We start from the raw sequence: 13,733 nt of genomic DNA on the forward strand, positions 1-13,733 counted from the left end.
TGAATAATGGGTGACCCAATGGGCCCAGTTGTTACTATGGTGTATATTAGAGATCGTGTGATAAGAAATAATGAAATTACCAACTGTTACTATGGTGTATATTAGAGACCATCTGATAAGAAATAATTTAGGGTCACTTTTATGAAAATTTGTAGCATGAGTAATTTTACACCACACTACCATTCATGCTCCTTACGAAACTTCTTACTTCACTTTTTTTGAAAAATGAAATGGTCTTTCTTTTTACTCCTGATCAACAATCAAATATATTTTCTTGAATTATGAATAACACGAATGGATTGAAATATTTAATTAAATTATCTCAAAATAAACCTTCATTTCGGTGCAATATTGAAATTGCTTGAATTCTTCATAACCTCTGAAAAGTGGGTGACCCAACGGGTCATGGTGGTCTAGTAAAATACTTATTATTCTTAATTTTGGTTTTATTTACACTTGAAACATAACACATTCGGGGACCCTGCGGAAATACGCTTAGTTGTAGCAATGCTCTCACAGTAAGATAAGACTGTGTTGTATCAGATTTTGTGATACTTTTTTCAACTTCTTGTGTTGAGGTTATATTGTTGAGTTAGAAGTTTGAATTTCAATTGTATGGTTTGTAAAGGTCCAGGCCCCAGACCAAACATCTTTGATTTATAAATTTAATCTGTTCAATTTGTGAAAGAGGTAATAATTACTATTATTGTTAATGTGAAAGAAACGATTTGTTACAGTATGTTAAAAACATGACTTTGAAGAAAAGGATAAAGTTCTTCACTATAACTATAAGTGTAACCTATAACAAGAGCCTGATAAATTGGTAAATATTGTTTTTAAAAACCTATATTTTCAAGTTACAGCTGATATTTAGCCGTGGCATAGCGGCTCATAGAATGGGTCTGAGTTTTTTTAAAGTACAAACTTTTAACTCGTAGCTCTGTCATCTTTTGACTTATTTGAGATATAATTACAGTTTTTGACTCAGGAGGTCAAGCTCTTTTAATTGATGTATTTGACCACATGCAAGGACTCGTAGATTAATTTACTCGAATCCTGCCTAAAAGAATTTCAGTTTGAGGGTAGGCTGGTAGAGATCCTGATTAGTAATAAAATCGATTAGTGCCCTATGCTTGATATTGCTGGCGTACAAAAATATAGCTAATAAAAAGGTAAAAAAGGCCTCATAGATTCATTTAATCCTGCCAAAAAGAATTTCAAGTGCTGCTGCTATTGAGGATTCCCCTCTTGTTTCTTGTTCTTTTTTTTTTTTTTTCTTAAAAAATGGCTTACTCTCTGAAAAATTTGTGGAATTATAATTTGTTTATTGAAATTATAAAAGCCAAATAAGTGTCATTGTTTGTACAGGTAGAAACACCCATGATGAATATGATTGTAGGTGGAGCCACTGCAAAGCCTTTTGTCACTCATCACAATGAATTAGGCATGGATCTTTATATGAGAGTTGCTCCAGAACTTTATCACAAAGTAAGAATTTCTGTTTTGTTTACCAAATAGTGTATGTAGATTTATGAGCTTGGTTCATTATATATGCCCTAAATTATTGTCGTAATTCAATTAAGTGCAAACTTAAATAACTGATTTTATGGCTCAAGGTCAAAGGGTTTGAGATAATTATTTTTAGCACTTAATACATTATAATGGTATCAAAAATAAAAATTATATTAGAGATGCATATTAAAGCATGTAAAAAGAAATATTTTTATGGTGTGACTTATTTTACATAATCAGAATTTTTAAGATAGCAATTTAACAATTATATAATATCTTAGAAAACTTAGTGCAATAACATATTGCTATCAGAAAATACACACAACCATACCAAGCCCACCTTCAAAAGATAATGCTATGATGTATCAATACCATTGCTTATATCAAAAAATTGTGATATTTCACTGAACACATTTTAATTAGAGTAATTGTTAACAAAAACATTAAATGTCCACAACACCGATAGTACAATATGTTCTAAGTACATAGTGGAAAAGTAATTATCAAAATTCCACATTTTTATCTTAACTTGTACAATAGTAAAGAATTTGATATTCTAAATTAACATTTTAAATAAAATTGATGGTGTTGTTGAAAAAATATAAAAGATCCACATCCTAGAGAATATGCTTATAATATTCTATAGTAAAGTGGATAATTCCAAGCTGTCAAAGATTCAGTGTCCACTTAGAAATGACTAAAAACAATTTTGATTAGCTCAGAAAATATTAACAAACATTTTGTATAAAACAAGCTGTGTAACTTTGCAAAGTAATTATTCTTCAAATTTTATCACATCTGGAATGAACAACAAGTACACAGCTTTGAGATATTGTTTACAAAAGCTTTTTGTCTTCTAGAGAGTATTTTACTTTTGAAAACAAATTGGCAGCCCCCCTCCTCTATAAGGTTTGTTAACCCAATTGTGAATCAACAAAATATATACTTGAATGACATATTTAGCACAACAATTTAAGTAGTACTTTATGCCACAATCTGAAAATAAGTAGTACTTACTTTTTTTTTAAAAAAAGCTTTTACACAACAACTCAAATTAAGACTTGACCACAAAGAACATACTTTAGAAAATTTCAACGTATTAAGCCTTGACTACTAAATTTAATTTAGTTGCTATTTTAATTTATTCATATTTTATTTAGATGTTGGTTGTTGGAGGCATTGACAGGGTTTATGAAATTGGCCGACAGTTTAGAAATGAAGGCATCGACTTAACACACAATCCTGAATTTACTACATGTGAATTTTATATGGCCTATGCAGATTATAATGATCTTATGGTGCTTACAGAAACAATGATTTCAGGTATTTCTAGATCTCTGTTGAAATAAAAATAATTTGTTTTCATTTGCAAAGTAAAATTATCAGTATCTTTATTCTTCATGTGAGTTCAGACTATTTTTATTTCTTTTAAATTCCATAAAATATAATAGATCATTATCTAATTTTTTTTAATTTTCATATGCATTTTCTATGGAGTATAAATAATACTTTGTTGTCTTTTCTAGGAATGGTAAAGAAATTAACTGGTTCTTACAAGCTAACTTATCATCCTGATGGCTGTGATGGCGAACCGGTGGAGATTGATTTTACACCTCCTTTTCGTCGGGTGAAGATGATCCCAGATTTGGAGAAAGCATTGGGTGTCAAGCTTCCAGATCCTAAAGACCTAGACTCTTCTGGTAAAGTCTTGAATTTTGTTTACTTGCTGTTTGACTTAAATTATTGGCACATCATTGATTTTCAAGCAAAATCTTCTAATAGAAACTGTATAATACATATTTATATTTAGTTTGTTTTTAAAAAAAGAAGGTGGTGTATTTTTCAAACTGTGCATGAAAATATAAAATTATTTCGGTTAGCTACACATAGATTTCCATAAAACTTTGTATTAATGTACCTGTGATAGAATTCATTGTTAACTCTCTTTTTTATCATTTTTACTTTGTTTTTTAAATATCTCTAGTTTGGTAGGTTACTTTGGTGAAAAATATCAACTGAAACTAAAATAAACTGAAAGTTCTGAAGAAAAATTTTATTGTGTGTATTTCAACTGGAACTAGTGATATTCCAGTCTTTGAAATATTAGTTTTGCTTTGCTAAACATGAAAGATTAGAAATAGTTAATGAGTTATTGAAACTTGCCAATAAAAATATAAATTGTTTGTTAGATTTTCAATTGCTAAATTACTTATTAAATTAAACTCCTTTATAGGTAAATATCTGGATCAAAAACCAAAGCTCTTAAAGTATAATTTATTTTTCCAGGTTTGATTTGTAATTTGCCAAATACCAGTTATTTTAAACAATATGTTCTTCAGTGTAGACAGTAGATTGGGAATTAAGATAAAACAATTTGTTGTTTTAAATTTTTTATTGTATATTTATTTTGATTTTGTTTTATCTGCTGTGTTAGAATGCAACCATATTTTATCGGACCTTTGTGAAAAACATGGAGTAGAATGCCCATCACCTAGGACAACAGCCAGGTTACTGGACAAGGTGGATATTAAAAATTATATTAGTCTTTATAATAGGTTTAAAATGCATTATTTTTCCGGATATGAAGCAAAATAGAAGACACACTTTATATTAAATGACAGCTTTTCTGTTTAAAACTGATGTAATGCCCTAAGACAAAAGATGAACTATTAATAAAGAAAACCATTAGAGTTAAGACCTCTTCTAGTTTTGACTGAACTATGTTTTTAAAAAATGTTACTTAACTATGAGACTCAGGTGGGTCAATTCATTGCATCTGCTGTATGATTTGTTTTATTTCATTGTGAGAAAAAACCTACTGGGTGAAATAGTTTGAAACTTCAGAAGAACTTTCTACAGATTATGTAGCTTCTGCAAAAATTTTATTTTTATATATACAAGTCAAAAACATTACACTGAAACTAAAGAATAAAAAATTACCAGTTTTTGTTTTTAGTATTAAGCTAATTATTGTTTTATAGTTGATGATTTTGATTACAAGTACTTCCTTGTTATGTGACACTGTTGAATCCTGTTGATTATTTTTATTACAAGTACTTCCTTGTTATGTGACACTATTGAATCCTGTTGATTATTTTTATTACAAGTACTTCCTTGTTATGTGACACTATTGAATCCTGTTGATGATTTTTATTACAAGTACTTCCTTGTTATGTGACACTGTTGAATCCTGTTGATGATTTTTATTACAAGTACTTCCTTGTTATGTGACACTATTGAATCCTGTTGATGATTTTTATTCCTACAAGTACTTTCTTGTTGTATGACACCAGGGATCTAACTGTTGAATTCTCTTGAAGTTCAGCTTTAAAAACAGCCAAAGCCTTATCCTACAGATGATTGGATAGAGAATATTCAAATCTATCTACATCAGTGTAAAGTAAACAAAGTGGTTTTAGCCATAAATATGTGGTTTCTCAGTATGTGAACAAACCAGATTTCCTATAGAGTGAAGAAAGGATATAAATAGGATTTTTTAAACTCTTAGGATCAAACCACAGATACAGAAATTTTTTATAGTTAGCATTTTTTTGACATTTTTGCTCATGATTATGTTTTCATGTTCAATTATCTTCATGAAAGCTACAGGAATATTTTTCAATAACAAGACATCAAATAAAGTTATGTGAAACAAATACAGTGATAAGTGACAAACTATTTGGATGACAAGTTATTTTTCATTAAATATAGTGTTAAATTAATATATTTAAACAACACAAATAAAAACTATTTATTGAAAACAAAATACAAGGATGCTACTGTCTTGTAAAAGAATTTGGATTAATTGGTGAATAAATGGCAGATGAATTTTAATTATATTAAATATAAGGTAGTGCACATGGGACGTCACAATTTGAATTATGAGTGTGATTTTGATGAAAATAACCTTAGCAGTGTTATGGAAGAAAAAGATCTTAATGTTCTGGTTGATCATTCTCTTAAGCTATCCAAGCAATTTGCTGTTGCTAGTGGCAGGGCAAATAGGATTTTAGGTTGTATCTACAAAAATACTGAATACAAGTCTAAAGAGGTTATAATGTCTTTACATTGTTCATTGGTTGGGCCACATTTGGAGTATTGTGTTCAGTCTTGGACCCATTATTTCAAAAAAGACACTGAATTATTGAAAAGGGTGTTCCGAGAAGGGCTACTAGGGTGATACCTGGAATGTACATGCTATATATGGATAAGTCAATATTTCTGAACGTTGTTATCTTGAAAAAAGAACAGTTACAGAGGATCTGATTGAAGTGTTTAAGATGTAAGACTTATTATTATCTTTTTTATATTTTATGGTGAGAATGGTAAGACAAGGGAACAGAAATATAAATTTTGGCTGTATGTCAGTTAAGACAGCTTTAGTTTTATAATAGAGTGGTTGGCTTCGGGAACAGGTTGCTTTTGGGTGTAGTGGATGCAGTTAATTTAAGGGAGTTTAAGGAAAAGCATGATAAGTGCTGGATTTTCTTCCTTTCCTCTTATTTATAATGCATTTAGTTTAATTTAGTGAATAAGAGCCTAGATTGACCAAAAGATCCTTTAATGTTTTGTTAAATTCAATCTTGATCAAAAATATTGTTGGCATAAATCATGTTACAGTGCCTGACAAAGATAATGGTGAAACAGTTTTCAAAGTGGAGGTCATGGGTTTGGTTAACTCTTGTCAGTTTTTTCTTTTTTATATGATTTGTAAGGAAAACTCATCTGTTTCAATCTGCAAAATAAAGATATTAATGAATATGAAACAAATGAATATGAAAATAAGTGGATATAAAGATATTTAAAGCATAAGGCAAAGGAACTGTTTTTAATGTTGTTGTTTTTCTTCCAAATGGTGATTCACAACAAAATTTGGAAATTTTGCAACCTAAACATTTATAGAAATATTACATCATGTTATATGAATTTTTTCGTAGAAAAATTAAATACTGTTTAGAACATTTGTAATTAAAGTTTCATGCAACTTGGTTTAGTAATACACTGGGAAGTAAGTGATACCCTACTAGTCCAGAAAAGGTTAATTATCATGTATGTTATATCCTATGTTTCAGTTGCTCTTTTGCTGCTGTGTCCAGGGGAGTCCTAAGAAAGGCTGTATTTGTTGTGGCAGGAGGCAGTTGTTGTTCCTTGATCTTTTTGTTAAAAAGGCAAGGTGTATTATTCACTTGTGTATACTTGGACTTGAATCAACTATTTATCAAGATGGCTACCGGGATGGTTAAGGACGTCCCAATGGGGTGAGAAACTTAATGAGGGGATAGCACACCTGCCTTTATAATAAAAGTACCCTAGGTCAAACCATGGCCCCTGCTACCACATGTGGTCTTTCTCAGGACTCTGCTAAAGGTAGCTGTAAATTAGCAGCTGAAAATGTAGAATATAAACTAAATAATAATTAGTATGTACTAAGAAAGAAATAATAATTAATTAATTGATAATTGGATTTAATTATTCCAAAGTCTGTTAGCTATGACATTGTCTGAATGCCAGCAACCTTACAACAAGAGCTTAATGTGTTTATTGAATAACCAGATATTTCTTTTTGTAAAAAATATATGGACTTTTAAGCAATATCATTGAAATTAAATAAACCCTTTATTATGCTTTCTGTTAAATAATGAATAATATCTAATTATTTTACATGCTACAAAACTAACATCAGAACAGGTAACAACTGCAAAATACAATTTCATTTCACAAATAATTAAATTTGTATTAATAAAAAATATTGATTTCAGCTTGTTGGAGAATTTTTAGAAGAAAAATTTGTTAATCCGACCTTCTTATGTGACCACCCAGAAATTATGAGTCCTTTATCAAAATGGTGGGTATTTCTTAAACAAGGTTGGTTGATTTAATAGCAGTTTAAAGTAACTCATTTGTGAGATTTTTTCAGAAAAAGCCAGTTTTTTTTCTTTATGTTAGTATAGTGATGAACTGTTATTTTTGTATTTTAACAAAATGTAATGAGCCCTGTGACTCAGTTTAATTCAAGTTAGTCCTGTTTCTAACCAGAAATGAGTCCTGTAATGAGAAATGTAATAATACAATAAACACCACCTGCAAATGACCATTTGGTATTGTAAGGCCTCGTACGTAAATATACTGTTTTAAATGCACAAATTTTGGTTTTTCATGAAGCATGTAAATTTTATCAAATTTACAAGAGAAAAATATGATGAACTATTTCTGTATGAAAGTTTTGACTATTCTATATTAATAATAAACCTCTTATAGCATTTTTTGAAAACGTTGAACTTCAGATTATGTTTCACCATTTTTCCCCCCCAGAAATTATCGTTTTATGAATATCTTCTTTTTTTTTCAAGAATATTTTAAAATATTTTTTTTACTACAGTCTTATTATGAATCAGAGAAAGAAGTTATTGGTATTTAGTTATAAAATGCATAAATATCTAGCTGGTAAAATATTGCTTTTTGTGCAAAATATAAAGAACTTTTGTTGATTTTATAATTTATCAAAAATGTTTATTGTTGTAACTTCATTTTATTCTTGCATAATGGCTAGGCACCGGTCTGTGAAAGGTCTAACTGAAAGGTTTGAACTATTTATCATGAAAAAAGAGGTGTGTAATGCTTACACAGAGTTGAATGATCCTGTTGTCCAGAGGGAGAGATTCGAACAGCAGGCCAAGGTTAGCCTAATCCTTTAGCAAACAACAAATGTAAAAGTGTATAGAAATTTTTCTTGTGAAATCTATTCTTATAAATGACTTGCGGATCTTTCATGATGTTCTATTTTTATTTTCTAATTCAAATTACACTTTTTTTTTCAGTTTTACATGTTTTAGTAATATACAAGTTACAGAAAAATCAAAGTAAATGATGTGCATGTGTAGTGTAGTTCAATATTAAAAAGATTACTTTGATGCCAAATTCAAACGGGAGTAAATTTTTCATCATAAATTAAAGTGGGATTTTATCATTCATCAACTTTTTAATTATCTGTTTTGTTTACTTTAATTGTAGCATAGTTCTTTGTTAACCAGTTTTGATTTGACAACTGTAGGATAAAGCAGCAGGAGATGATGAAGCTCAGATGATTGATGAAAACTTTTGCACTGCTCTGGAATATGGACTGCCCCCAACAGCTGGATGGGGCTTAGGAGTTGATCGCATGACTATGATCCTCACTGACTCCAACAATATCAAGGTAAAGTTTGTGTTTGTCAACAAATTATATGAATTGTGGCAACATTGAGGTTTTCTTATTGAAATTATTTTAAATGGAAAGATACATAATTTTTTTTATAACATCATTTTTATGCTTATTATCCTCCATACTGGGTTTCTTAGTCTATAGAAAAAAGTTTTTAACAATAGAATGCTCTCAAATTACAAAAGTACTTTTAAAATGTAGGAACAGGGCACGGTTTAGTGGTTAACAGGCTGTACTATGAATATGGTTCACGTCTTGCTAATGAGAAATCATGCTTCTTATTTTAGGGCCGTGGGTGTTCTTTGAGAAGGTTGGTCAAATTCCACTATTCAAATAGAATAGCTGCTATCTCTCTATCAGTTGAAAATTAGGAACAGCTAGTGCAGATAGCCCTTTATATAGCTTTGCACAAATCTTTGAAACAACTAAAATATACACAAAAGTATCTCAAATGGTTGGAAATCTAACATTCTTATTAATTTCTAAGTTTCTTAAATTTCGTTTGAGTTAATATCAGTTCTTCCTCCATTTTAGTAAACTAGACTTTATAAAATGTTTTATTTTATATATAGGAAGTACTTTTTTTCCCTGCAATGAAACCAGATGATCTCAACAAGCCAAAACAAGATACAGATCAAGAGCAGAATGAAGTCAACAATCATGAAGTAGCATCACATTCTTAACTTGCACTGGTTACCTAGGTCAGTACATACAAAAACAAAATTGTAGTGTTTTGGCTATATTAGTCTGAGAAATATGCTGTACATTTTCAGATGCATAAAGGAAAATATTTCACTCATTTATTGTGCTCGGATCCAGATGCCAGTTTTAACTGAAATGCAACTTTTTTTTATATAAAAATTATCTTCAAGAGATCATCTGTGCTGCTTTTTTTGTTTTTCGTATTCCTGCTGAGAGAGGATATGGAGCCTTTTTTGTTTTGCCTTACACACCATTTATTGAACAACAAATCAAATCCTGATTGTTTCATCATTGTAGTTAAGTTTGAAGATTATTTATATTGTATTGACCTATGTAACTATAATACTACAAATAAATGAAATGTGTGTGCTGCTATGATTTCAGTTGTTTTTGTATATAATACAGTTAATTAATACTAATTACTAAGTTTCAGACAGGCAAAAATTTTATTAAAAATCAACTGTGAAATCAACTAAGGGAAAGAATAGCTGCACTGAATAAATATTTGTATACATGGTGTTTTCCCAACCCACAAAATGGTGCACAAATATTACAAAATTCACCCCCTGGTTGAGAAAGTTGTACAACTAAAAATTGAAATAAAAGAAGCATATTCGTCTTTATTTCAGTAGGATTGGCATAACTAAAAAAGCATATGGAGTTGTTAAAATAAAAATAAACTGATATGTAAGTAAACTAAAATAGTTTAGAGCATGTTTGGTGTACAATAGTGGCTAAACATTCTAAAATACTTTTCTTCTTAACATTCATTAAAGTTAGAAGATGAATATGCTTAAGGATTTTAATTTTCTTGAACAATTAATACTAATACCTATAAGGTTGATTTTAAGTCACAATAAAGGTAAAACTTTTATTTTCTGTAAGTTTATTGAATAAAGAACTAGGGATGACAAAATAAAAAAATTTCTATCCACTACTTTCCAGAATTTTGACACGTGTTTAACATATCAAATCACAAAAAACAACATTCACATGAGGGAAAATTACATTTATATCTCCATCTTTAAAGTATCATAAAAATGGCCAGGCACTACTCATGTTATTTGTCAAATGTGCCACCAGGAATTGGTAGATTGCATACAGTTTTTATGAAATTAAGGATTTTCCCTATATAATTGTGGCAAAAATATGAAGTAACATTGTACCCCAAAATATGAATGAGCAATGGACTTGAGTATCTTTAGGTCAAGGTATGCTATAAATTGTGTAATTTTCTCAGTACTTAGTTAATTATGAAACTGTTATATAATAATATATATTAAATACCAAAGAGTTTAAATGTGTTTAAATTTTACATCCATAATTCTTTTATCAGGTAACAAAAATAAAATGTATGGACAAAATTTATGTTTGTATAAGAAAGAAATGTTTATCTTACTAGTCTGCTTAAAAAACATCATTGATAACTAGGTGCAAATTTCAATGAATATAGCCATAATGGTGTGTGTGTGTGTGTGTGTGTGTGTGTGTATAAAAAACAAAAACAATATTACTTATCAATTAATCTTGTAAATTGTGTAATCTAATGGATTCCTTAGTTATTTTACAGTTGTGTATTTACTTCTGTTTTTCAACTGATATTGTCATAGAAGTCCTCAGTTACTAGCACACAGTTTCATCACTAGTAACACTTGCACTACGACTCAAATTGATATCAAGAGGAGCAAATCCTAAATTATCATAACCTAGCAAACTGTATGTACTTAGTCTACTTGGAGAAAAATTGAGTTCTTCTAAATCATACTGTTCAGAGACTATGCTGTTCAAAGAACTACTGTGTCTAATGCTTGGTAACTCTTCTACAGAAGTTACAGACTTTTCTGTGATGTTTACATTGGAACACACCTCTTTAGTTTTAGATTGATTATCAAGTTGGTTAGAAAGGGGAGTTTGAAACCCTGAACCTGTGAAAGGGACCACCTTCACCAGTTCTTTGATTGCATTAGGATTAATGTCATCTGATGTAATGGTAAAAAAGTTCTCTAATGATACTGTACTGTTCTGTTGATTTAAAGGCATCACAGGTGGAAGAAATTGGTCTTTCTTGTACACAGATAACTTATTAACCCCTTTTGCCTCTATATGACTAATACTGCTTGCTCGAAGATGGGTAGAGGCTGTCAAACTGCCTGGAATCTGATCACATGTTAGTACTGGGGCAGAGGACTTCTTACTGAGCATTTGAGCACACAAGGAATCAGGCTGGACTACCTAGAAAATATTAAGAGACTAAGTCATTAAAATAACTATGTGCCACAGAATTAAATTAATATATCAGGTTATGGTAAAAAAAAGTAGGTTAAGGATGCTCACCCATTCCCAAGAGCATACACAAAAACCCCCTCCCAAATTACCCAACAACATAAGATTTAGGACAGTTGTAAATACAGACACAATATAAGCTAAAGTATACTTATAAGTACTGAAACAATATTATGATCATTAAAAAAAGTTTTACAAAAGATAGTTGGAAATATAATGAAAGATCCATCTAGAGTTTCAATTCATTGTAACACACTACTTATATGTCCATGTAATGCAATGGTGAAATATATAGATCAGTATACTACCAATCAAGTGATGGTATTTTAAGTTTTATCAAAATTCAAATGGGTAATACTTTATTATTTACGTAAACATTGAATAATTGCCATCATTTGTATTCTACACTATTATCCAAGTAAAGTTCCATTTTCAAGACTTACTATTGTTGTTGAACACATTCCTTACATTTTCATTTAATATTGTAAGTGTACTAAATCAAATGTTTGTTTTATAAGGTTTTTATTGGGAACTGATGACATAACAAGTGTAGAAGTTACACAATTTCTACACTTGTATTATTATTATTATTAAGGACATTGGGTATTAAGCTCACTTTTAGTACAGTCTTCAGAAGACGGGGTGTTGGGGTACGAGAAGGTTCCTTTATAATAGTTTCAGCAATGTTCGTGCGACTGCTCCTGGCAGACTTCTCTTGGTTCTCATTTGTTTTAATTAGACTCCTGTTGAAAAATATGAAAGTAATGCTGCAAGCTTAAGAGATAAAATCTTGCTTATTTATATCATAGACAGAAAATAAATATTTATGTATTATTACGTAACAATATTAAATTAATTTATCTAACATGATAATGGTATAACTAGATAAGTAAAACAAGATTAACTAAATGCTGCAAAGTTGGGTAGTGCCTGTCTTAAGATGTTTTTGAAAAGAACTTGAAATTTACAAGAAATTACTTTGAATGTGGATACAAAAAAGATGTTTAACAAAAAAAAATACAGTTCACTTGCTAGTTTCATTAGGTACCTAAACCTCTTCTAGATGTACAATCTGCACATTGAACGTGGTAATTATATGCAGCCTTATTCCTAGCTGTCTTGTATGTGTTTATTATAAAGGCTAGCTATCCTTGCTGACCTTCAGTCAGACATCATATCTTCTCGAAGGAAATAACCAATTCAAAAACAAGGATAATGGAAGGTTTATGTTTAACAAAGTCAAAATGGTTGGTGATGTCAGCATGAACTGAATCCGGTAAAACTTCTAATGCAAATAGCACCATTGATAATGATGTTTGAACTTGGTTGGACCAATCACTCCAAAAGGCAGAAGATCATCTAGTTAATACAAGACAAAATTCAGCATCCTTATCACACTATTAAAGGTTCTTTTGAGATGGCAGTGAGTGAACCTGTTCATACTGCAAAAGTAGAAGACTGTTTTTTGAGCATGCAAAAATTTTAATATGCCAGATCTTAGTTGTATTAAACTATTGTAACATAATTTTAAATTGGACTTTTACACACTGTCACCTCTGAAGGGATTGCAGGTGATGATGGTTCCCAAGGTATAGTGTATTATTCCTGTTAACATTTTCCAGCACCTGAACTAAATTTAGAATTGTCTTGAAGGCTCATTGAGGTCAAAAGCTTTTTTAAGTACCTTTTAACAAATGTTAGTTTTTTTTGTCCAACCACCTCTGAATATGTATATGTATTAGGTCATCAAGAAATTAATGTCACGTTTTGGAACACTTTCATTTACCACCACCCCAAAAAACGTACATCGTGTATAATAGTTAAACGAACTGCTTGAACGTCACGTTAGTGTAGCTTATATAATGTGTAAAGTTGAGTTTACTCTAATCCCTTGTAGTGATGGCACACAACGAGACACATTCAGCATGTAATGCTATTTGAATACAAGGGAAACCGACTCTGTAGCCACAAAGAAGTTCATGGAAATGTTTTGAATGTTCATAAGTGTCAACGATGGTTCAGCAAATTTTGTTCA

The 13,733-nt window shown here is 30.3% G+C and overlaps 2 protein-coding genes across 3 annotated transcripts in view; one reads left to right on the forward strand and one right to left on the reverse strand.

The window, feature by feature from the left end:
• Window positions 1–9,788, forward strand: part of LOC106469221 (lysine--tRNA ligase-like) — a 45,616-nt gene extending 35,828 nt beyond the window's left edge. For both annotated transcript variants that reach the window (XM_013929691.2, XM_013929688.2), the window contains 8 exons: window positions 1,369–1,488; window positions 2,673–2,835; window positions 3,039–3,212; window positions 3,947–4,032; window positions 7,272–7,357; window positions 8,063–8,189; window positions 8,564–8,707; window positions 9,286–9,788. In XM_013929691.2, coding sequence (XP_013785145.1) covers window positions 1,369–1,488; window positions 2,673–2,835; window positions 3,039–3,212; window positions 3,947–4,032; window positions 7,272–7,357; window positions 8,063–8,189; window positions 8,564–8,707; window positions 9,286–9,396 — 1,011 coding nt within the window. In that variant the 3' untranslated portion in view covers window positions 9,397–9,788. The remainder of the gene's footprint in view (window positions 1–1,368; window positions 1,489–2,672; window positions 2,836–3,038; window positions 3,213–3,946; window positions 4,033–7,271; window positions 7,358–8,062; window positions 8,190–8,563; window positions 8,708–9,285) is intronic.
• A 57-nt stretch (window positions 9,789–9,845) lies between these two features.
• The window catches only part of LOC106469224 (cyclic nucleotide-gated cation channel beta-3-like), a 16,743-nt gene continuing 12,855 nt past the window's right edge, over window positions 9,846–13,733 (reverse strand). Inside the window, exons 11-12 of the mRNA XM_013929695.2 lie at window positions 12,315–12,441; window positions 9,846–11,647 (exon numbers count right to left, since the gene is read on the reverse strand). Of these exons, the coding sequence (XP_013785149.2) occupies window positions 11,039–11,647; window positions 12,315–12,441 (736 nt within the window). The 3' untranslated portion in view covers window positions 9,846–11,038. The remainder of the gene's footprint in view (window positions 11,648–12,314; window positions 12,442–13,733) is intronic.

The sequence above is a fragment of the Limulus polyphemus genome, unplaced genomic scaffold (assembly GCF_000517525.1).
Source record: "Limulus polyphemus unplaced genomic scaffold, Limulus_polyphemus-2.1.2 Scaffold3362, whole genome shotgun sequence".
Taxonomy (NCBI): Eukaryota; Metazoa; Arthropoda; class Merostomata; order Xiphosura; family Limulidae; genus Limulus; species Limulus polyphemus.